Source organism: Zootoca vivipara, chromosome 11, assembly GCF_965207765.1.
Source record: "Zootoca vivipara chromosome 11, rZooViv2.hap1.1, whole genome shotgun sequence".
Taxonomy (NCBI): domain Eukaryota; kingdom Metazoa; phylum Chordata; class Lepidosauria; order Squamata; family Lacertidae; genus Zootoca; species Zootoca vivipara.
The window spans coordinates 56283151-56307543 of NC_142594.1; the positions used below are offsets into that span (position 1 = coordinate 56283151).

Here is a 24393-nt window from a genome sequence, read left to right on the forward strand (position 1 = left end):
CAATAAGAAAACAGCAAGCAATAAAAACAAAATGTTTTAAAATAGCCGCAACTAAGAACTTTTAGGTTGCCAGGCATCATCTATGTCCGACATCAAATGCCTGGGTGAACAGGAATGTTTTAACTTCCTCCTGTTTGTGAGTGATTCCCCAAACAGGGAGCCACCACCAAGCAGGCCCTGCCACAGGGCAATACCGGTTTTTCAGGTATTTGAGGCCTGAGTCGTTGAGGTCTTGACACACCAGTAGGAGTGTGAGATCTTCCAAATAGACTTCCATATTTTGTTTTCCTTGGTTCACACACCCAGCACTGCCATGAAACTAGATCCAGGCACCCTTCAAGTTTCCCACAATGCATTGCTGCTGGGCATTGTGGGAAATTGAACTCTAGCCGGCTGCCCACTTCAGCTGGGTAACCCTGCCAGGACACAATGGCCAAGGAGATGGCTGACCAGAAGACCCTCTCCTTGGGAGCCTCTCAACCCTGGGCTACCTCTGATCCAAGAAGAAACAAGGTCTTTAAGCCCAACATGCTGCGATTTTGGGGATCCAAATCTGCTTTCCCCAACCTGGTGCCCCCCAGATGTTCTGGACTATGACTCCCATCAGCAACGCTGGCTGGAGTTGTCGGGCAAAACAATTGTTTTGGTGCCAGGTTGGGTGAAGCTGTTTGGGAGTAATTGGCTTCCAACTGGCAAGGGAAAGCAAACCCCCCACCAAAAAAAAATCCCCTTCCATAACCTACTTCTCTCTCCAGCCGTGGAGAGCGCCAGGCCTGCCAGGCCCTGCCGAGACGACCAGCCTCCCGGCAGCAAAGATTCCAGGGGCCGGAACCGGTTGCCTGGCAACAAGGACGCCCGAGAAAAGGACTCCGTCTCTGCAGGGGAGAAGCGAGGCGATCGGGGGCCCGTGCAGCTGGAGTCGAGCTCCTCCAGCGAGCGGGAGCTGCTGTACCGCTGCCCGGAGATCGAGAGCCTGAGGGAAGCGACTGGGATGATGCTCCTGGAGGAGAAGAAGGCCTTGGCGGGGAAGAGGCCCCACGAGGCCAACCACAAAGGTGAGCCACCCCCGTTGGCCTTCCAGGGTTTGGTCCCGAGGTGTGTGGATGGAGGTGGTGGCAAACTCCCCAGCCCTGACCCTGGGGCTCTGCCCCAATGGGGGTATCACCCCACCTACTATTGAGCCTCTGGTACGGCTGCCTTTGCCAGCCCTCCCTTGCCCAGCAGTGGTGCTTCTGGATGGAGAACAGATTGGCTGTTGGGCAGTGGAATTTGCTACCAAGGAGTGTAGTGGAGTCTTCTTCTTTGGAGGTCTTTAAGCAGAGGCTTGACAGGCATATGTCAAGAATGCTTTGATGGTGTTTCCTGCTTGGCAGGGGGTTGGACTGGATGGCCCTTGTGGTCTCTTCCAACTCTATGATTCTATGATTCTATGGCTCTCACCAGTCTCCAGGTGGAAACGGCAAATGCCGTGCCGGCAATGTTAGAAATTAGCCAGGTGCCGGGCGCGTTTTGCTACTGGTGTGGAGATCTCTGGATGTCATATTGGCGACTGGCATCTCCACCCAGCTTGCCCCTCCAGCTTTCTTAAGCAGGTCAGCAGAAGAGCTCATTTATTGCCTTTTTCTCCAACCCTTTTCTCCAAGGAGTTCACCACCCTCCTCAATTAATCCCGACAACGACCCTGTGAGGTAGGTGAAGAGGCGGCGACTGACTCCAAGGTCGCCCCGGGAGCTTCAGGACCGAGTGGGGATTTGAACCCTGATCTCCCAGGTCCTAGTCCAACACTCTAACCCAGGCATGTCAAACCTGCAGCCCTCCAGATGTTTTGGACTACAATTCCCATCTTCCCCAACCACTGGTCCTGCTAGCTAGGGATCATGGGAGTTGTAGGCCAAAACATCTGGAGGGCCGCAGGTTTGACATGCCTGCTCTAACCCATGCATAGGCAGCCTTGGCTCTCCAGATGTTTTGGAACTACAACTCCCATGATCCCTAGCTAACAGGGCCACCAGTGGTCAGGGACCATGGGAGTTGTAGTTCCAAAACATCTGGAGAGCCAAGGTTGCCTATGCCTGCTCTAACCACTACACCCCGCTGGCTTCCTAGAGTATTTTTGCTATGGGGCAGCTCTATAAATTGAGCAGGTAGATAAATAATGGGGAAGCCAAATGTCCCTTAGAGAAGGTCCTGTAATATTTTCCTTGAAGCTTGAATTAATTTTATTCTGGCTTTTTTTATTGGATGTTTTCACGTGTTGAAAACTGCTTTGAGATTATTATAGCATGCAAAATAAAACCTTGAAAGACACAACGGACTGGAGTGTCTTTATTTGGGAGTAGCCGCAACAACTCCCTGACAGGGGTTTAATAATAATAATAATAATAATAATAATAATAATGTTGTTGTGGCTCGGGAAACCCAGCCAGATGGGCGGGGTTTAAATAATAAATAATAAATAAATAAATTGTTGTTGTTGTTGTTGTTGTTGTTGTTGTTGTTGTTGTTGTTGTTGTTGTTGTTGTTGTTATGGATACCTCCAGACTGAGAGGCAAAGGAAAATCAGTTTTATAAATGGTCTCTTTATCTGGGACACGGAGAGGTTCCTTTCACTCGCTTCCTCTCTCTTTCTTCCAGGGTCCTCAAATGACTCAGAAAGCAACGAAGGGTCCCTACCTGAACTGGAAGAAGCAGAGGGTTCAGGACCAAGGACAGCTCAGACACAGGTGCTTTGTTTGCGGGGAAGGTGGCTTGATTTGTAGGAAGCAGAGATTGCAGGCTCCTGAAAAACTTCCGGCCTCAGGGAGTTTGTGGGGGGCAGATATCTTAATCGCCCCCCCCCCTCAATGGGTGGGCTGAGCTTTCAGCAGATCACCTAGAGATCTCACCAGTAGATCTTTCCATACACCTTCTGGCCAACTCTGGGCTAAAAGATGTTTCTTGAACCTGGCTCAGCCTGGGGGCTGTGCAGCAGCGAGGCTCCTCTGAGCATGTGCAAACTACGCTGCAATGAGAAAGCAACTAGCGGCAGATCTGAATCGCCTAGCAAGGGAGATCGGGAGATTTTTCTGGGTGTTTGTGAGGCTTGTAAAACTTGAGTGCTGGTGAACTGAAACGATGCGAACGCATAAGGACAGGCTCATTAAGTTGTATTGGAGGAAATACGATTTAAAATGATGATTAATGATAATGGAAGATTAACGCCATTTGATTAATTAGGAAAATGGGTAAAAGTCTCAGCAAGGATTGAACATGCACAGTCGGTGGAAATAGCAAATGGATGGGGACGTATTAGAAATTAAGAAAAAGCATTTTACTGTGTGCAGGAAAGAAGGGAGGGAAAAGAAACGTATTGAAAGGGGGGGGGCGAAAAGTCAGCTTTTAAATTGGTGTTAAATTTGAATCAATTCGTTTAAAATTAGGAAAACTAATGAAACTTAATTGGCAAAGTACACTGCAATGTGTTGACTTATTGGGGCCTGGCAAAGCCAGCCACTGTAAACCATGTTTAGAACTGAAACCATGTTTACTGCTATGTAAACCATGTTTACAACTGAAACCATGTTTCTGCTATGTAAACCATGTTTACAACTGAAACCATGTTTACTGTTATGTAAACCATGTTTAGAACTGAAACCATGTTTACTGCTATGTAAACCATGTTTAGAACTGAAACCATGTTTCTGCTATGTAAACCATATTTAGAACTGAAACCATGTTTACTGCTATGTAAACCATGTTTAGAATTGTAGAGTTGGAAGGGACCCAAAGGATCCCCAATTACCTGCAGTGTAGGAGCCACAACTAAAGAATCAGTATGGGTGTTTTAACGTCCCACTTGCATCTTCCAGGCGCAACTAACACACTCCTTGGGAACTGGTGAAGAATCCATTAGCAGAGCAAAACAGAGCAGAAGCGAGAAAAAAGCACGAAAGGTCAGTAGAGAATCGGGCAGGGAGGGTCTGGGGGGCAGGAAGAGCGGACAAGCAGAAACTTTTCTCAACTCTGTAATTCCCTGAATGGTCTACTGAGGCATGTGGCATCCCGTGAGAGGTAACTGGTGTCTACAGTACAGTGGTACCTTGGTTCTCAAACTTAATCCGTTCCGGAAGTCCATTCCAAAACCAAAGTGTTCCAAAACCAAGGCACGCTTTCCCATAGAAAGTGATGCAAAATGGATTAATCCAGGCACCCCCAAACTTCAGCCCTCCAGATATTTTGGGCTACAGTTCCCATCTTCCCCAACCACTGGCCCTGTTAGCTAAGGATCATGGGAGTTGTAGGCCAAAACATCTGGAGGGCCGCAGTTTGGGGATGTCTGGATTAATCCGTTCTAGAATTTTAAAAACAACCCCTAAAGCAGAAGTTTAACATGAATTTTACTATCTAACGAGACCATTGATCCATAAAATGAAGGCAATAAACAATGTACTGCAGTCACACAATCTCACTAGCTGAACTGGGTTCCACGCAGTCACAAAAACAAAAACGCAAAATAAATAGCAAAAACAGACTGATCGCAGCATAACACTCAAAGCGGAGGCCGTTCGGCTTCTGAAAAAAGTCCGGAAACCGGAACACTTACTTCAAGGTTCGCTTAAAAAAGCGACGAAACACCAGACATTGAAAACTTCCCTAAACAGGGCTGCCTTCACATGTATTCTAAAAGTCAGATAGTTGTTTATTTCCTTGACATCTGATGAGAGTGCGTTCCACAGGGCGGGCACCACCACCGAGAAGGCCCTCTGCCTGGTTCCCTGTAACTTCGCTTCTCGCAGGGAAGGAACCGCCAGAAAGCCCTCAGTGCTGGACCTCGGTGTCCGAGCTGAATGATGTGGGGTTATTACTGGGCCGAGGCTGTTTAGGGCTTGAAAGGTCAGCACCAACACCTTGAATTGTGCTCGGAAACGTACTGGGAGCCAATGCAGATCTCTCAGGACCGGTGTTATACGGTCTCGGCGGCTGCTCCCAGTCACCAGTCTAGCTGCCACGTTCTGGATTAGTTGCAGTTTCCGGGTCACCTTGAAAGGTAGCCCCACGTAGAGCGCATTGCAGAAGTCCAAGCGGGAGATAACCAGAGCATGCACCACTCTGGTGAGAAATGGGCAGGAGGGTCTCAGCCTGCGTACCAGATGGAGCTGGTAGACTCTGCATACCAGATGGAGGCCTGGACACAGAACTGACCTGCGCCTCCATGGATAGCTCTGAGTCCAAAATGACTCCCAGGCTGCACACCTGGTCCTTCAGGCATTTGGCCAAGGCATTGCCAGTTGCTGACCAGTGTTGTTCAACCTGGCTGCAACCCAGATGAATATTCCCTGGGGGGGAATCAGAAGGGGCCCCCACCTGACATCAATCCTTGAAGCCCTAGCTGAGGCTGCCCTGAGACCAAGGAAAGGGGCTGGACTAGGGTTTGAATAAGGCTGCCTGTGTTCGTCACTGGCTTGGGGATTATCCCTGCTTCTGACACCTAACAGAGCGCAGCCCCTCGCTCTCCAAGGCTGGCCAGGAAGGGCGTAGGGAGGCCATGGGGCTTGGCCATGATATGCCCCGGTCAGAAAGGAGGTCACGCACGTGGGGACTGTCGCACGGTCAGGGTTTTCCTGGAAGTTTGCCTCTAGCCAGAGAGATTAAACGTCCGGTTCTCCTCTCGCCCGCCCAATGTCGTAGGGATTCCAGAGCAGCACTGACCGAGTCAAGTTCCCTTTAAAAATAAAATTAAGAAATCTGTTTGCTTAGAGGCTTTGGAAGGAATTAATAGGCATTCTTGGCTGCTCGTTAAGAAGAATCTCTTCTTAACTGGTTCCAAAGACAGGAAGCGCCTTTCCTCAGCTAATTAGCGCTTGGGAGAGGCTTGCTTGAGACAGAGAGAAAACTCTCCTGCAGAATTCAGGCGGTCCCATGTGCGTCCCAAGGACTCGCTATAATGGGGTTTGCATAGGGCTGCCTTTGAAAAGTGCTCAGAAACTTCAACTCAGGACTGCAATACCCCAAGGACCGCCTCTTCCCATATGAACCTATCCGGATCCTGAGATCATCTTCTGAGGCCCTCCTTCTTGTGCCTCCTCCTTGAGAGGTTCGGAGGGCGGCAACATGAGAACGGGGCCTTCTCTGCAGCGGCTCCCCATCTGTGGAATTCTCTCTCCAGGGAAGTTCGCCTGGCGCCTTCATTATACACCTTTAGGCACCAGGCAAAAACGTTCCTTTTAAACCAGGCCTTTGGTTGATCTTATTGACATCCAACACCCTTTTAGAATGTGGCTTTTGGGGGGGGGGTTATTGCTTTTGGTTTGATTTTATATGTTGTAGTCTTGTTATGAACCACCCTGAGACCTCCGGGTGTAGGGAGGTGTATAAGTTGAAATAATAATAATAATAATAATAATAATAATAATAATAATAATAATAACAACTGGGCCAAAGATTGCTGAGTGGAGCTGGTCATAGGAAGCAGATGGCTCCCTTGCTCAGGCATGCGAACTCAAAGAGGCCAAGGTGTCTTTGATCCCCCCTCAATGTTGTCTGGGGACTGACACAGCCTGCAGCGAAGTTGCACCGACCTGCATGGCGTCAGGAGATGCGCACCATCCCCTCCCCCCTCAATCTTGGGGGCAACCCAGTGCCTCTGCCCATGTTGGAACAGCTCCAATGGCTAGCAATCTGTTTCCAGGCACAATTCAAAATGTTGGTTATCTGAGAATTTTGAAGTGTCAGGCATAGCTCTAGTGGCTTTAGCCCAAACGTAGCAGAGTTTTCCTGCACAGCGCAGAAGCTAGTTGAGGTGGAAATGACTAGTCGGCTAGACGCACAATAACTATTTACAGGATTTATTAAAAGAAAATAAAACCAGCAGAGTTTCTGCATACAAAGCAAAGCAAAATAAATCCTCTCTGTCTCTGTCTCTCCAACCATACGCAGCACTCCTACTCCTAACACCCAACAAGGAACAACTGTGCTAGCATTCCTAGATAACAGAGTTCAGTGCTGGTCATTAACCAATCAGAGAGTAGTTTCCAGGCCAGGCAGACCTTGGCTTTCTGCCAAGAGTAAATTGACACTGCCGTGAGTTAATTGTGTGAAGCAAGAATCTGTAAGTTTCCCATGAGAACCAATTAACAGAAACTGAACCTGTAAAACCCATCATGGCTTAGATCCAAGCTATCAGAAAGACCGTATTCCCTCATATGAACCTGCCCGGGCTGTGAGATCTTCAGGGGGAGGCCCTTCTCTCAGTCCCACCACCCTCAAGGGCACACTTGGGGGGACCCGGGACAGGGCCTTTTCAGTGGTGGCTGCTCCCAGACTCCGGAACTCCCTTCCTGGAGAAGCCAGACTCGACAGGTGAAGACCTTCTTGTTAGCCCACAGGCATTGGGGAACTGACTGCATTTAAGGAAAGGGCTAGTGCTGTGATTCTTCTGTCGTCATGATCTGTATGTTTTGATAGATCTCGTATAAAATTTCCCCTGCGTGGAGATGGCAAGGCCTGCAGCTCATTGGCTAACTCGGCTGGAGCTGATGGGTATTGTAGTCCAAAAACATCTGGATGGCATCAGTTCGGCAAAGGCTGGGCTAACTAAGAAGTAGTAAAACTATAAATAAATAAATTTAGGCGCCAGAAAGAGTACAGCAAAGGCTTTTGCCTGACATCAATAGGCAGGGAGTTCCAAAGAGTAGGTGGGGACACATGAAAAGATCAAGTTCTTACAAATGCCGAAAGAGTATTATGAGCATCTGTAACGGTGCAAGTTCCGCAGATGGAGGCGGCCCCCAAACTTTTCACATCTTTAAACTTTGGGGCTCTCCTGCGTTGATCACATCCCTCTTGTGCCGGGGGTTCTGTCATTTTTGGCTAAGGAATGGCACTCTTCTCTCTGAATTGGAAATGGTGGGAATTCCTTCAGTTGACTCAGGAAATAACTTTTGAAACCAGGTAATCCCACCTTAGGACTCCGCTTATCAGCCAGAGTCCTGTCTCTCCCTGTCTTCTGAGCATGGCTTTATTCCAACCTTTCTGCTCAGTGGTTGCCATCCCCTTGTCTCCCTCCTCTCCCTCCAGGCCATGTCGAAGCTGGGTCTGCGGCAAATCCACGGCGTCACCAGGATCACGATCCGCAAGTCGAAGAACATCTTGTTTGTGATCACCAAGCCGGACGTCTTCAAAAGCCCTGCCTCGGACATCTACATTGTCTTTGGAGAGGCCAAGGTGAGGAGTGGGTGGTCTCCCAGGGGTTGGCAAGGGCTTCTGAATCCAGTTAGGAATCATAGGGATACCCAAGGGTCATCTAGTCCAACCCCCTGCAATGGTTGGAGGATCGGGCTGCTGTGTGCCTGGCTCACTGTCCTTCCCTGCCTGCCTGCTGCCAGGAGTCTCTGGGCTCTGGTCCCCAGCGCCGACAGAGGCTCTGTCTCCCTGTCTCATGCTCCCGAGTCTCCAGGCTGTTCAAGGCGTCGTGTTGGCGGCTTGCCGGCTCCGGGCACTGGCAACCCACGCTACACCACTGGAGGGTGGAAGACAGAGACACACACAAAGAGAGAGAACTCTGCCCTCTCAACACCTTTCCACACCCTCAGCTTCAGCCGCCTGAGACAGCTGCCTCACTGTGCCTCATGCTAGGGCCGGAGTTGTTCGGGGAATACTTTCGCCTCTCGGGGTAACCAAATGGGTGTCGTGAGCTAGGCAGGGAACCCAGAGTCTGCGTGATGCCTTTCCCCCAGGTCTCTTGTGCACGTCCAGAGTGGCGAAAGGACTCGGGGTGTGCCCTCATCGTATTTATTCCCACGCCCTCTTGTCTTCTGCAGATCGAAGACCTCTCTCAGCAGGTACACAAAGCTGCCGCAGAGAAGTTCAAGGTCCCCATGGAGCACTCGCCCTTGATCACTGAAGCGGCTCCCACCCTCACGATCAAGGAGGAGAGCGAGGAGGAAGAGGAGGTACGGTGGTCTGGTGCAAGGCAGCAAGCCAGGAACGAGATCTCGGGGTCATAAAATAGGGCTGGATGAGCTGGCGTTTAAAAAGGCAGGTTCCATGCTAGTAGGGATCACGAGGAAAGGAATCGGAAATAATACTGCCGATATGATGCCGGTACACAAAACCCCGGTGCGGCCGCATTTGGGATCCTGTCTACAGTTCTGTTCGCCTCGCCGCAAAAAGGCAGTGTTCGAAATTAGCCAGGCGCATTTTGCACTTGGCTATCCACCACTTGCGACCAAGCGAAGATGCCTGGGCGCCAGGATCCTGCCTGACATCTTCACCATCTGGGGATCCTTGGATCTGGGCTGTTTTCACACAATAATGCCCCATCCTGTAGAATTCTGTCAGTTCTATTTTATCTGCACAATTGGAATGAATTTCAGGAACCAGAGTGCTTTTTGTGGGCAGGAGGAGCAACATTAAGAAATGAAATAGCTCAGTGAGAGACGATCTGCTTTGCGTGCAGGAATCCCCAGGTTCATTCCCCAACATCATTTCCAGGGAGGGCTGCGAGATTATAGTATTATTGTTGTTGTTGTTGTTGTTGTTGTTGTTTGTTACTCATATTATTGTTTATTTAACGTATTTATATCTTGCCTTTCTCCCAAGTTGGGATTCTAGGCGGCTTCCATCATTTAAAATTGGTGTTATAAAATACAAAGGGATAAAAACCGAATGAACCGTGTATTTTAATTATAATTAAAACACACCAGAACGCCTTGAAATCCAGTTTGCCCTGACAGCAAGAGCCAGACTGGGAGCCAGTCTGACCTCTCTTGGGAGGGAATTCCACAATATGGGGGCCACCACAAAAAAGGCTCTCTCTCTCTCTCTCTCTCGGGTCACCCCCAGCCTTGCCTCTGATGCTGGTGGGACCGAGAGAAGGTGAGATCTTGGCACCCAGGCCAGTTCATGTAGGGAGATACTCTCCACCCCAAAACCTTGAGAGCTACTGCCGGTCCGTGTAGTCTATACTGAGTAAGATGGACCAGTGGGCTGACTCATTCCTCTGTTAGGGAGGTAGATAAACACAGGAGCGGATCTGTTGATACCTGGCTGGGATTTTCTGTTTCTAAGTCCTCCTCCTCGTCTCTTCTGGCAGGTTGACGAAACGGGTCTGGAGGTGAGGGATATCGAGCTGGTCATGGCTCAAGCCAATGTGTCTCACCCCAAAGCAGTACGCGCCCTGCGTCACAACAACAACGACATTGTGAACGCCATCATGGTGAGTCTCATGTGCAGGGAAGTGGTGTGTGTGTGTGTGTGAAATCTGCATGTTGAAATCATTGGGTTTGGGGGCCCCGGATGGTGCAAGGTGACAATTCTCTCTGCCTTCACTGCTTCTCCTTTGGGGGTTTTGACCCCCTTGATCCAAAACATGTTCTTAGGTCAGGGTCAGGAATGGTGGGAACTGTTGTCAGGGATTCCTTAGTTGCGCTTCCTGCATTGCACGGGGTTGGACTACATGACCCTCGGGGTCCCTTCCATCTCTGTAATTCTCACCTCTAGGGTGGGCATCTATAGCTGAGAAAGGCCTCACCTCTGGGTGAAAGGGTCTCTGGATCTGGCCAGCAGGTCTGGATCCTCGTCTCCCTCCATCCCCTGCAGGGGCGCCCACCTGTCAATCAGGTGGTGTCACAATCACCTGGACACCAGCTGGTTGTTAGGGCTTGCAAAGCACCATTAGCTGGTTGTTAGGGCTTGCAAAGCACCATGCGGGGCGCCATGCAAACTCCCCGATGAGGCACTGCTGAAATTTGAGACCAAAGTCTGCCGCTGCAGTGAACAGAAATGGCAAGGGCTGCTACTCTGGGGTCACCTGGGCTCTGCACCAAACCCAGCATGAGTCAGAGCAGACCCCATGGCCTTTGATTCCTACTTCAAGTTGAGTTGATTCTTCCCCTACCCCCTGCCTGTTTCTGGTAATATAATTTCGTATACCCCACCCATCTGGGCAAGCCCCCTAAACAGCTGTCTTCTAAAAGTCAGATAGTTGTTCATTTCCTTGACATCTGAAGGGAGGGCGCTCCACAGGGCAGGCGCCACCACCGAGAAGGCCCTCTGCCTGGTTCCCTGTAACCTCACTTCTCGCAGGGAGGGAACCGCCAGAACGCCCATGGGAGATGGACCCCGGTGTCTGGGGAGGAGATGCTCCTTCAGGTCTACTGGGCCGAGGCCGTTTAGGGCTTGAAAGGTCAGCACCAACACTTTGAATTGTGCTCGCAAACGTACTGGGAGCCAATGTAGGTCTTTCAGGACCGGTGTTATGTGGTCCCGGCGGCCGCTCCCAGTCACCAGTCTAGCTGCCGCATTCTGGGTTAGTTGTAGTTTCTGGGTCACCTTCAAAGGTAGCCCCACGTAGAGCGCATTGCAGTAGTCCAAGCGAGAGATAACCAGAGCATGCACCACTCTGGTGAGACAGTCTGCAGGCAGGTAGGGTCTCAGCCTGCGTACCAGATGGAGCTGATAGACAGCTGCCCTGGACACAGAATTGACCTGCACCTCCATGGACAGCTGTGAGTCCAGAATGACTCCCAGGCTGCGCACCTGGTCCTTCAGGGGCACAGTTACCCCATTCAGGACCAGGGAACCCGCCACATCTGCCTGCCTCCTGTCTTGTCAGGATTAAACCTCAATTTCCTCCTTGCTCCTGATGTAGATCTTCACTCACCCCTTCTCTCCAGGGTAGGAGGCATTTGTGGTTTTTGCATCAGGTGCCAACATGTCTCGGGCCAGACCTGTCTCTCTGTGTTCTGCCAAGCCTGGATTATATGGGCGAAGTGTGGGTGGATATTTAGATGCGGGTGATCCTGTGTGTGTGCGCGCATGAATCTGCATCTGCTGGTAGCCCTGCGGCCACAACAAACTGCCACATGGAAGAGCCGTAAATGACAGGGACAGGAAGTGCATGGTCCTCTAGGTGTTGCTTGGCTCCAGCTCCCAGAATGCCTGACCACTGGCTATGCCAGCAACATTTTGAGTGCCAGAGATTTTTCCCCATCCCAGCAGGGGAAGGGTAAGGAATCGAGATGGTGCCCTTTCTGTGGCCAGCTGGTTTCTTAAACAAAGCACTCTCTGTCCTTCATTCAGGGAAGCAGAAGGCACGGTGGGAGTTCAAGGACAAATTCTGGCCAGGCAGAAACCCTCTAGGAGGGTGTAATGCAGGGCTGGTAATGGGCCTGGTTCCTTGAACCTGCAGGAATCCTCCAGTAAATTCGGGGCCAAAGGCCTCTATTCTGCTTCAGGCTATTTTGTAATTCTCCTTATTGCCATGGTATGGAGCCGTCAGCGCTGGTGCTAGTTTTATGGGGCCTTGGGACAACACCCCCCCTCCCCTTAGTGAGGTGGCATCCTTAACGGGAACTGCTAAAAAGGAGCAGATACTTTTCTCCTTCCTGCAAAAGGTGTGGGATGCCTTCCGGCTGGGCTGCAATAGCTGACTGTTTCATTAAAAGACTCCAGGTTTTGCACACAAAAATATCCCAAATTCATTTGCTGGTGCCTCCAAGTCCTGGTTTCAAATCCTGCCTGAAACTCCCGAGAGCTGCTGCCAGCCAGTGTGGGTGATACTGAGCTTAGATGTGCGCGTGACCCGATTGTTGTATGCTTGGTTGAGGGGCAGTTAAATGTTTGTGTGTCAGCCAAGCCACCTGGAAAGTATTGTGTGTGACAAGAGCCGTTTAAAATATGTGGCGCTCAATCCAGGACGATCCTATTAACACGAGGATCTGTCCCAACTCAACCCTGCAAAGTGGGGGGCGGGACATGAAGGAAATAGGGATGTTGCAAATACAAAAGTGGCAAAGCCTCTCTCCTTTTCTTTTTGTGCAGGAGCTGACGATGTAGCGACCGGTTGGCAAGCCCACCCAGCCTCTGCCCCACCCCTTCTGTATAGATGCACAGTTAACTCATATCCAATACAGCTGTTGTTTGTTAGGACTGCAAATAATTAGTCCCGACTATTCTGCATTGAAAATGCTGCTCAATAAACGGTATATTCACTTGAACTGCACACAGGTTTCAAGAGTGTCTTCCTTCCGAAGGGCTCAGAGTTGCTTTGGGAACTGCAGTCTGTCTGTTTGTGGTTGTTGTTGTTTTTTTACATTGTGTTCAGCCTTGCTGGCATTCTCTTCAGAAGAATGGGCAGAATTAGGTCACTTTATTCCTACCTCCTCCCCAAAATGCAGTACAGTGGAACCTCGGTTTATGAACACCTCTGTTTACGAACTTTCGGTTTACGAACGCCACGGAGCCATCTGGAACGGATTAATTCACTTTCCATTACTTCCAATGGGAAAGTTCGCTTCAGTTTATGAACAGACTTCCGGAACCAATTACACCCATGCTTCGGGTTAAGTACGCTTCAGGTTGAGTACTCCGCGGACCTGTCTGGAACGGATTAATCCACTTTCCATTACTTTCAATGGGAAAGTTCGCTTCAGTTTATGAACGCTTCAGTTTAAGTACTCCGCAGACCGTCTGGAACAGATTAATCCACTTTCCATTACTTTCAATAGGAAAGTTCACTTCAGTTTATGAACAGACTTCTGGAACCAATTGTGTTCATAAACCGAGGTACCACTGTAACTTGGTATCTGTGGGTATACCGTTAGCCGTGAGAGCTAAAAACCTTCGTCTCCACAGTTGGAAGCAGCAATGCTTTTGAATACCAGTTGCTGGAAGCCACAGGAGGGGGGAAGGGGCTCATGTGCTTGAATCCTGATTAGCCACCTGGCTGGGGGCTGAGCATCCAGCAGCCTTTTCCAGCCATTGTAGAGAATGGGTTGTAAAGTAGGCATAATCCTGATTTATAGAAAGGGGCGCTGGCCAACCCTACTTTACTCAGCTCTGGGCATAAACTGAATATTCCTTTGCCACCCTTTTGGCCCCTGGCAGGTGGGCACCGCTGTCAGGCAACTCCTGTCTCCTGAACTATGCAAGCTGGTCGTTCTAGGAACAACTGCTTAATAAGTGGTGCCGGAGCTTGATTTTTTCCTCTGCCCTCCCCATCCCTTTCCCCTTGTATGCCATGGCTACAATCTAGAAGATGTTTGGATCTCTCATAGATGCTTCAGTTGAGATTCCTGCATGGCAAGGGACCAGATGTCCCTTCCAACTCTGCAATCCTAGGGTTCTATTCAAAAAGTAGGATTTGGGGACATCCTGTAGCAAGAGCTGTCCACAACTGTAATGCAGAAGACAGTGAGTCTCTCTTACAAAATGACAAGTTTAAGGGGTGGCCAGGGAGGGAGAAAGAGGAGTGGAGAACGGCCCTGGGGATTAGGGAGTGCTGGTTACAGATTTGCTGATGTAACACGAAGCAAGAACAACTCAATTTGCTGAGTGGGCTGCAGGTGGCTGTTCCAGCAGAGAACTGCAACTCACAAGGGGGGGGAAAGAAAAAAGAAAATGTTGTTTTCCACTGTGGCTGTAACCCCCCCCCAAAAAACCCCAACACACTCAGGACCTCCATTCAAAGAGCTAAAATAGTATACAGGTCAGTTTATAGTAGCCAGCAGAGATCTTGTGGCATGAAATACATATACAAAAATAACTGTGCATTTATATGTATAATATATACAACACATATACATTATGTATATATTTCTTCCACTTCTGGTTCCTTTTTTAAAAAAACAGCACACAAACAAACCCCCAAATCAAGAAATCTACCCCACACTGTAGGCTTGCTGTCAAACTCTCGCATTTGAAGAACCACCAGACTCCGCCTGTGTAAGAAGTCCGAGAGGACCTTGAATGCCCTAGTTTCTGTTGTCTCAAAAAAAGAAAAAAGGGAAGAATCTACTGTAGGCTGCCACTGGACCCCCCCACCCCGTCCAGCTTCAGGGGTCCAAGACCACTTTGCCAGCCAGGAACTGCCATATGCCCAAAAAACTATCCTCCCTGCGAAAGCTACACGGCCCAGGTAGAAATGATAGCACCAAATTCCTGGCACCACTTCAAGGGGGGGGGGGGGGTTCGTGTAACCATGTCCTTCGACCAGGGAAAGGAAATGCCATGACCTGGTGCAGTCAGAAGTCAGGATGGGAGCTGTTTGCTCAGATGCGGCCAGCCTGACTCAGCTGGTGGCTTTGCTCGAGGGCCAGCCGAGGTGCCCTGCAGAAGACGACCTGCGGCCACTGCTCTCAACTGGGGTTATCACATTCAAGTTACGCCCGCCCGGCCCGGTGCCAAGCGCCGAGGTGAGAGCCCGTTTCAGCCAGGCTGCTACAATACGGCCGAGCCGAGGTTGCCAACGTTCTGGGCTTTGGAGAAGGAGGAAAGGCAGCTAGCCAAGGCTTGGGGGCAAGGGAAGATCATCTCTTGCTGAGGCCTTTGCCCGCAACCAAGCAGGCAAAGGGCTCGGCTTCGCGCAACCAAGGCCACCTTCTGGTCTGGAACAGAAATGTTAGGACAAAACACCTGGGGTGTTAAGTTAATTCACATTGCAATGAACTTCATTGGAAAGTAACAAACACACACACACACACACACTCCATCCCCCCCCACGGGAAATAAAACAAAAAGGTTAGAAATGTCATGTGCAAAAAACCGTAAACCGGCTTGTCGAGTTCTCGCGGACTGGCTGTCCTTGGCAAAACCCGGCGCTGCTTTCCCGTCGGATTCATGGCTCTCCAACGATTCCCACCCGCCCACCCTGCAAACGCTCTCCCTCCTGCTAGGGCCTGATCCGGCCAAGCCCCCTCTCCATGGCTTGCTCCTTCACAGAAGAGACTGTCGCCCACAAGGTCAAGGGCCCCTGAAGGAAGGTAGGAAGGGAAGTCGTAAGGGAAATCTTCCCTTTCCGCTTTGCCCGGAACCAAAAAAAGTTCCTATTATTCCCAGGAGGGGAGAGGAGAGAGTGTGCACGGCTATAGCGAGCAACAGGGCCTGGGTATTCCTGGTGGGGGGAACTGCCTCTTTCTCTCTCTCTCTCTCTCTCTCTCTCCGATCCTTTCAGGAAGAATCGTGGTCCATGCTGCAGCCGAGAGCCTCGATGTCATTGCTGATGTCTGAGATCATGCGGTCCCACTCATCTCCCTCCGAGGGTGCGGACTGGTCGTCCGAGCTCCCCGCGGCTCCGTTGCCGTTGGTGGTTGAGTTGGAGGTTGTGCTCACCGTCCGCCGGTACCTCCCAAAGCTGTCTGTGATGATGCCTCGCCCGTCCTTCACGCCAATCGTCTCCAGGAAGTTCTCAAAGTATTGGCTGTCCTTCTCCGGGATGAATGGTCTAAGGCCTTTGGGGGGGGGGGGAGAAGGGAATGGAGCAAGGAAGAGATGGGGGTACAGTTTTTTTAAAAAGAAAGAGGAATAATGTTAAATTACTGTCTAAAACGTATAGCTTGCTTTTAGAGTGGCGTACAAAAGATGAACAGGTTAAATTGGTAATGACACACTGGGCAAAGGATTTGGGATGTAATATCCAGATGGCAGATGGGGAAAGGTTAAGGAAGAGAGATTTGAAAGTTACGGCATGTTGTGCATTGAAAAAAAATTATATGAAAATGATGTACCAGTGGTATTTAACCCCTACTAAGTTGGCAAAAATGTATAGGACAAGTACAAATACCTGCTTGGAATGTAAAGAAAAAGAAGGTACCTTTTATCATGCTGTGTTGTAAGGTAATAAAAGCTTTCTGGGAGATGATATACAATGAAATGAAAAAAAATGCTTAAAATAACCTAAAATAACCAGAAGCTTTTCTATTAGGAATTAGGCACTGACATCCCAAAAGAACAGAAAAAGACTATTTATGTATGGAACAGCTGCACAGATGCTACTAGCCCAGAGACGGAAGGAAGAAAGAGAAAAACGTTTCCGAGCACATTTCAAAGTGTTGGTGCTGACCTTTAAAGCCCTAAATGGCCTCGGTCCAGTATACCTGAAGGAGCGTCTCCACCTCCTTTGTTCTGCCCGGACACTGAGGTCCAGCGCCGAGGGCCTTCTGGTGGTTCCCTCATTGCGAGAAGCCAAGTTGCAGGGAACCAGGCAGAGGGCCTTCTCGGTAGTGGCACCCGCCCTGTGGAACGCCCTCCCATCAGATGTCAAAGAGAAAAACAGCTACCAGACCTTTAGAAGGCATCTCAAGGCAGCCCTGTTTAGGGAAGCTTTTAATGTTTAATAGATTATTGTATTTTAATATTCTGTTGGAAGCCTCACAGAGTGGCTCGGGGAGCCCGGCCAGATGGGCGGGGTATAAATAATAAATTATTATTATTATTATATTATATTATCTCAAACCAAGCTGATGGACTATGCTGAGATGGCAAAACTGACTGGAAAGCTCAGGAACCAAGAGGACAAAAACTTTATAAAAGAATGGGGAAAAGTTATAAGTTACTTAGGAGACCACTGTAAGCTGATGGAAACATGAGCAGGATTTTGATCTCACTTGTAACAGTGTAACAATTACCCTGGATAATATGGTTTGATATAAAAACCGGAGTATGGAAGAAGATGTACGTAGTAAAATGTTTAAAATGGGACCCCATGGAGGGGGTGGGGCTAAGTCTGGAAATTCGGAGGAATCTCTCTATATGGATATTTTTACCCTGGTTTGCTGTTCATAATTTTTATTTGTAAAACCAAATAAAAATGATTTAAAAAGTGTGTGTATGTGAGAGAGGGGGGAGCACACCAACAGCATTATCACAGAATCATAGGTTTGGAAGTTTACACCTTCCTTGTGCGGTGAGCAAGAGGACGAAGTCTCCTTCCCCGTGTCTTAAAAGTTCTGCTCCTCACCTGCCCCCCGCAGAAAGCGTCTAGAAAAATGATGTGTTCACTGAGCCACTAGAGGGAGCCATGGGGGAAATGGAGATTGCGGGGGAGTGTCTATTTCCAAGCAGACTCTGAAATAACATTTCCTTTTTTATTTTTGTGTTGCGTCCGTATCCCGCCTCTTCCTCCAAGGAGCTTGAGGCCACGCTGTGCACGACCCCCACCCCCTCTTCCATTAGTCCCCACCATACCTGCCAAGTTGCTGTCAGAGAAATAAGGGACCGGGCCTGAAATAGCAGACCAGAAGTAGCGCTGCCGCCATTTTGGAACAGGGCGGAGCATGCTCAGAAGCGACTTTTGATGCTGCTCTGCCCAATTCCAAAATGGCTGCAGCCAGTTCCAAAATGGCCGCCGCGCCAGAATAAACTGGGAAAAAACAAACAAATCCGTTTTTTCAGCTAGGAACAACTGGAAAAACGGGGATTTCCCGGGGGAAACGGGAGACTTGGCAGCTATGGTCCCCACAACAACCATGTGAGGCTGAGAGGAGGCAGTGACTGCCCCCAAGGTCACATCCAGCAAGCTTTATGTCCTGGTAGAGATTCGAACCCTGGCCTCTCTCGCAGGCGCTGGGAACTGTAGTTTGTTAAAAGGGCTCTGAGAGTTGTAATAATGAGACTACAAATCTCAAGAGTTCTCCGAGAAGAGGGGCTGTTATACCACTCTGAGAATTGTAGCTCTGGGGGGGGGATAGGGGGTCCCCAGGGAATCTCAACAACCTAATTTTTAAAAACTACAGTTTGTCCTGGCATGGATGAAAAAAATGGCAGCTAATGGTACATTTCTGTGGCTGGCTGCTCTCAAGACACGGAAACATCTCACTTCCTTGTTAAAAGGTGAGAGATTTATATAATCTGAATAGAAGCCAGATTCCCTCTCCTCAAGGGCCTATGTGTGCCTATGATGCCATTCCGCAAAACAACATCAAACCTTTGGTTGCATAAAACATGCTCAATACCCACACGAGACGTAACTGGCTGTACTCTTGCATAAATGAAGCACAGTATATTATTCACTGTATCATATTATAGATTTCAACAGAAATAAGTCATAAAATACTACGGAAAAAGCAGAATGGTCAATAGATCAGTTCACACTCCCATCAGTTCACAAAGTCTAAGACAAGGATTTCCGGAATATTAACCTTGTTTCGCCATCCTGGGCTTCATCAGTAGTATGATGTACCAAAATAGTGGATGCCATAGATCTATTATTTTGGTACACCTCCACCCCCATCATTCAGCCCGGAAACTGAGATCCAGCGCCGAGGGCCTTCTGGCGGCTCCCTCCCTGCGAGAAGTGAAGTTACAGGGAACCAGGCAGAGGGCCTTCTCGGTAGTGGCACCCGCCCTGTGGAATGCGCTCCCATCAGAGGTCAGAGATAAACAACTACCTGACATTTAGAAGACATCTGAAGGCAGACCTGTTTAGGGAAGCTTTTAATCTGTGATACAGTGGAACCTCGGTTTATGAACACCTCGGTTTATGAATTTTCGGTTTATGAACGCCGCGGACCCATCTGGAACGGATTAATTCACTTTCCATTACTTTTAATGGGAAAGTTCGCTTCAGTTTATGAACGCTTCAGTTTATGAACAGACTTCCGGAACCAATTACACCCATGTTTCAGTTTATGAACGCTTCAGTTTAAGTACTTCGCGGACCCGTCTGGAACGGATTAATCCACTTTCCATTACTTTCAATGGGAAAGTTCGCTTCAGTTTATGAACGCTTCAGTTTATGAACAGACTTCCGGAACCAATTGTGTTCATAAACCGAGGTACCACTGTATTTTAATGTGTGTTGGAAGCTGCCCAGAGTGGCGGGGGGTGGGGTGGTGGCAAGATGGGCAGGGTATAAATAATATATTATTATTGTTGTTGTTGTTGTTGTTGTTGTTGTTGTTGTTGTTGTTGTTGTTGTTGTTGTTGTTGTTGCACTTGTACTTGTACTGTCGGTTACGTCCCGTGTGGATATTGATATACGATGGCATTCTAGCTTCTCCTTACTTGTTTTATTTATTTCCTAAAATTTATACACTGCTTGATCGCAAATCAAAGCTCAAAACTCAAAGCAGTTTACAAAAAAGATAAAACAATCCATAAGAAAAACTAACAACAATTTAAGACTTTCGAAAAGTTAAAATAGCAAGAGACTAAGGACAGGGACCCAGGTGGCGCTGTGGGCTAAACCACTGAGCCTAGGGCTTGCTGATCAGAAGGTCGGCGGTTGGGATGAGCTCCCATTGCTTGGTCCCAGCTCCTGCCAACCTAGCAGTTCGAAAGCACATCAAAATGCAAGTAGATAAATAGGAGCCTCTATAGCGGGAAGGTAAACGGCGTTTCCGTGCGCTGCTCTGGTTTGCCAGAAGCGGCTTTGTCATGCTGGACACATGACCTGGAAGCTGTATGCCGACTCCCTTGGCCAATAACGCGAGATGAGCGCGCAACCCCAGAGTCGGTCACGACTGGACCTAATGGTCAGGGGTCCCTTTACCTTTACTTTAAGGACAGATTAACGCTCAGATCAGCTTCCTAAACACTCAGGTGCAAAGAAGAATGATTTTAGAAGTCGCGAGAAAGGGTACAACGAAGGTGCCCGCCTGGTGTCAATAGGCAGGGAGTTCCACAGTGTACCTGCTGCCACACTAAAAGATCAAGTTCTTACAAATGCATCCACTATGGATGTGTGGAAGGTTTACTCCTTAACCTTCTCTCAAAGATATCCCACAAAGTTTAGAATTAGCGTTTTTCTTCTCCTAGATCAGGCATAGGCAAACTCGGCCCTCCAGATGTTTTGCGACTACAACTCCCATCATCCCTGACCACTGGTCCTGCTAGCTAGGGGTGATGGGAGTTGTAGTCCCAAAACATCTGGAGGGCCGGGTTTGCCTACGCCTGGCCTAGATGGGCTCCCTTCCTAGGCTGACAAGCCCCACCTGCCCCTCAACAAACGGGATATACGGACACCAGCCACTTTCGTTCATTCAATCCCAGGGGTTGGGGTCAGGAGGGGACACTCACCTAGCAGAAGGAATTTCCGGCTATCCCCATAGAGCTGTCGCAGGCTGACACAGAACTCGTGTATGGATGCCCCATTGCGGTATTCGTGCAAAAGCATGGCAAACTGCTGGATCTCATGAGAGGAGAGTTTTGTTCGTAGCTAGGAAAGAAAGGGGCGGGGTGGGGAGAATAAAAGCTAAATCAGCGTAGGTTCCAGCGTTGGGAGAAAAGGGTGTTGAAATGGAAGCTGCAGTGTCTTCTGTTTGGTTTTTCACATAACGTTAGGAAAGGTCCGCACTGAAGGTTTACATCCCAGGAGGTGAGGCAGTGGTTAAGCTCACAGCTGGCTAAAACTATCAGACGGTATAACAAACTACCCCGGAAGACGGTGGTTCCGTTAACATCAAAGTTGCAGGTTTGATCCCCGTATGCATATTCCTGCACTGCATGGCAGTTGGACTTGATGATTCTCAGGGTCCCTTCCAACACTACAATTCTATGATGCTATGCACCCACCACGTGACAGCCCTTTAGATATTTGAAGACAGCTATTGAATCATCTCTCAGCCTACAACATTTCTGACGCTCTAGCAAAGCTCTCCCCACCCAGGTGTTTTCCAGCTGTTTCAGACCCCACCTCCTAGTGTGTGGTGGAGCAATGCAGGACAAGAATGAAGGCTGCCGAATAGATCTGGCAAGAGGCCAAACTTGAGAAAAGACTTTGTTTTTAACTGTGTGCCGAGGAAGAGCTCCGGAGTGGAATTTTAATGGCGGAGACTGGAAATGTACTCGCCGTCAGCTATTTATGGCTGCAGGCCGTACGCTAGTAGGTGAACAGCGGAAGGAATGGAATATGACTTTGTACCATCCAGATAAACACTGCGAATAACTGGACAATGGAAGATAGTAATTAATTCTACCAGCACACCAGGGCTGAAACAACAATGTGTATGAAACTGATTTTATACTTAAAAGATGCAACAGTGGCGCTGTTTGTAAGGAGGAAAATGCAGCTAGCTGCAAGAAGGATCTAACGAAGATTGATGGATGACAAATGAACACTAAATAGGAAACGATGCAGCTGTGGCAGGAAATGGCCGACATACTGGTGAAACTTGGGAAAATAGAATATCGTCGAAAAGTGCATTTATTTCAGTAACGCAATTTAAAAGTGAAACCAATATATGAGATAGATGCATGACATGCAATGCTTTGATATGCCAAGCCTTTATTTGTTGTAATTGTTGTTAGGCAGGTCAATTATAAATGGAATGTAATTAATGAAATGTAATAGCGATGTTTATTTTTGTTTATTTTTGTATTATTGTAACTTTGTTTTATTACTGTGGAATTTCCAAAAGAAAGCATTTGTAAAAATTAAAATTAAAATAAAGAATATTAAGGTGCATTACACTTTTCGATGATATTCTAATTTTCCGAGTTTCACCTGTATGTTTGCAACAGAAGCGAGAAACCTGATTTTTAAAAATTGTATTAAATTAAAGTAATGGAGTTGGATAACTTGGAAAATTAATAATAATAATTGCAGACTCCACTTCCTAGCTGGCTGGGGAGGGTCTCAGGTAGGAGCAGGCAGGCCTGGCCCAGGCCACCTCCAAAATGTCCTTGGACTCCCAACACCCAGCACAGCCAGTGGACTGGAGGATGATGGGAGTTGTAGTCCTGGCACCAACCAGAGGCCACAGCATTCCCACTGCTGCTCTAGAGGAAGAGAAAGGGACCTGCAGATTCCAATGACCCCCCAGCTAAGTGGGCGACAAGCCCTTTGGTCCCCACCCCCCACCCCACAAGGGGGAACCAAGATTTCCCCGGGGAGAGGAAAGCCTTCCTCCCTGCCCCTACCGTCATCATGTAGTCCTGGAGCAGCTCTGTTGCGGTGGTGCTCAGCTCACTCTCACTGGCCGCCTTGGCATGGGGAGATGGCTGTGCCGAGAAGGAAGAAGGGGAGTTGCCACCGGTCTCCAAGGACTCGGGGAAAGAACTGGAAATGCACAACAGGTCCACGCGTCACCCTCACGGAGCCGAGGGCCTTCCATCTCCTCCTCCCTCCCAGTCAGTTTTCCTTTTGTGCTGCGTCTGTCAGGTTGTAGGCCTGAGGGTTCGGGACTGAAGTGATACTTGCCCCCCTTTTACCTGCGCTGGGAGCCTTTTTTGGGGCTGAAGATTTGGGAGGAGGGGGAACTGTTTGATAAAGAATGGAGGCGCACTCCATTGTCTCATACCACATGGGACGGCACCGACTACTTTGGGAACCTAGCGGGCGTTTTACTTACAATTAGGCAATACATGGATTTTGTGAAATGAATACGCACACACACACAGTGCTATTTTTCTAGAAAAAGAGGTGCCGGAACTCCTGCCCTGTTCTGTTCTAACAGCAATGGTGCCCTATTCTTCCCTGCTGCCCTAAGTATACTCACAAAGTGCTTGCTTCCGTTTCGTAGGAATCTTTAACGTCCACTTTTGTAGAAGAGTCATCTGCAAGGAAGTAGCCAGAGAAAGAGAAAGAGAGAAAGAAAAGAGAGAGAGAGAGAGAGAGAAAAGAGAGAGAGAGAGAGAGAGAGAAGAGAGCTATAAAAGGCAAGTAGGTTTGGCTGGCACATGGCCTCTCCAGTGCTGGCCCCCGAGGCAGGTTCAAACAGCCAGCAAACTTGGATCAAAAGCTGCCAGTCCTGCTGAAGGACAAAGCGGGCACCCACAGATACCCCTAAGAGTGCAACAGGAAGGACCAACAGGTCCAGACCTCGGTGGGCTGCTGCCAGTCAGAGCAGTCAGCTGGAGGCAGCAATGCTTGTGGACGCTGGTTGCTAGGAACGGCAGGAAGGGAGAGGGCTCTTGTGCTTAGGTCAGGGGTGCCCAAACCTTTTTCAAAGAGGGCCAGATTTGATGAAGTGAGGGCCGACCAAAGTTGCTGAGCTTTTTAAAGGATTTTACCCCAGGACATATACTGCCACAGGGGCCGGATTAAATCGACCAGCGGGCCGGATTAGGCATTCAGACCAGGATCGGTGCAGTGGTGAATTTCTGTTTAATTATCATTTGCTGGTGTTTTGAGAGTTGATTCTATCGTGTCGTGAACAGTGGTGCCTCGCTAGACGAATTTAATTCGTTCCACGGGTCTTTTCTAATAACGAAAAATTCATCTAGCGGATCCCATTGGAATGCATTGAATTTTTTTTTGAATTTTTTTTGCCCATAGGAACGCATTAATTGAATTTCAATGCATTCCTATGGGAAACCGCGATTCGCTAGACGAATTTTTCATAAAATGAATTCGTCTAGCGAGGCAACCTCCGCTCGAAAAATCCTTTCGTTAAGCGGAAATTTCGTTAAGCGAGGCACCACTGTACTATTATATTCTCATAGAGTACTGAATACTACTTTATTTGATACAAGTCATTTCACATTAATGCCACATTTTATTATGTCATTTTGTATTGGGTCAGATTATTATAAGGTGTGTGTTCTTTGTTGTATATTTTGTTGCTGTAAACTGCCTTGCGTGTGGCAATATAGAAAGGCGGTATGCAAATTAAAAGGGAAATGAAAAAATGAAATGAAATATCTGGGCTAGATAGACACTCAAGGGAGCCTCTGTTCCAGCTAGATGAGAAGAGG

At 48.6% G+C, this 24393-nt stretch overlaps 2 protein-coding genes across 3 annotated transcripts in view; one reads left to right on the forward strand and one right to left on the reverse strand.

The window, feature by feature from the left end:
- The window catches only part of LOC118092065 (uncharacterized), a 54634-nt gene extending 41653 nt beyond the window's left edge, over positions 1 to 12981 (forward strand). Inside the window, exons 3-9 of the mRNA XM_088654450.1 lie at positions 756 to 1055; positions 2635 to 2723; positions 3849 to 3932; positions 8056 to 8202; positions 8799 to 8930; positions 10073 to 10195; positions 12802 to 12981. Of these exons, the coding sequence (XP_088510576.1) occupies positions 756 to 1055; positions 2635 to 2723; positions 3849 to 3932; positions 8056 to 8202; positions 8799 to 8930; positions 10073 to 10195; positions 12802 to 12816 (890 nt within the window). The 3' untranslated portion in view covers positions 12817 to 12981. The remainder of the gene's footprint in view (positions 1 to 755; positions 1056 to 2634; positions 2724 to 3848; positions 3933 to 8055; positions 8203 to 8798; positions 8931 to 10072; positions 10196 to 12801) is intronic.
- Positions 12982 to 14452: 1471 nt separating this feature from the next.
- CCM2 (CCM2 scaffold protein) overlaps positions 14453 to 24393 on the reverse strand; it is a 43937-nt gene continuing 33996 nt past the window's right edge. The window contains exons 7-10 of one of the 2 annotated variants that reach the window (XM_035129421.3): positions 23196 to 23253; positions 22618 to 22756; positions 20776 to 20914; positions 14453 to 16208 (exon numbers count right to left, since the gene is read on the reverse strand). In XM_035129421.3, coding sequence (XP_034985312.1) covers positions 15928 to 16208; positions 20776 to 20914; positions 22618 to 22756; positions 23196 to 23253 — 617 coding nt within the window. In that variant the 3' untranslated portion in view covers positions 14453 to 15927. The remainder of the gene's footprint in view (positions 16209 to 20775; positions 20915 to 22617; positions 22757 to 23195; positions 23254 to 24393) is intronic. The other variant, XM_035129422.3, reaches the window with a different exon arrangement.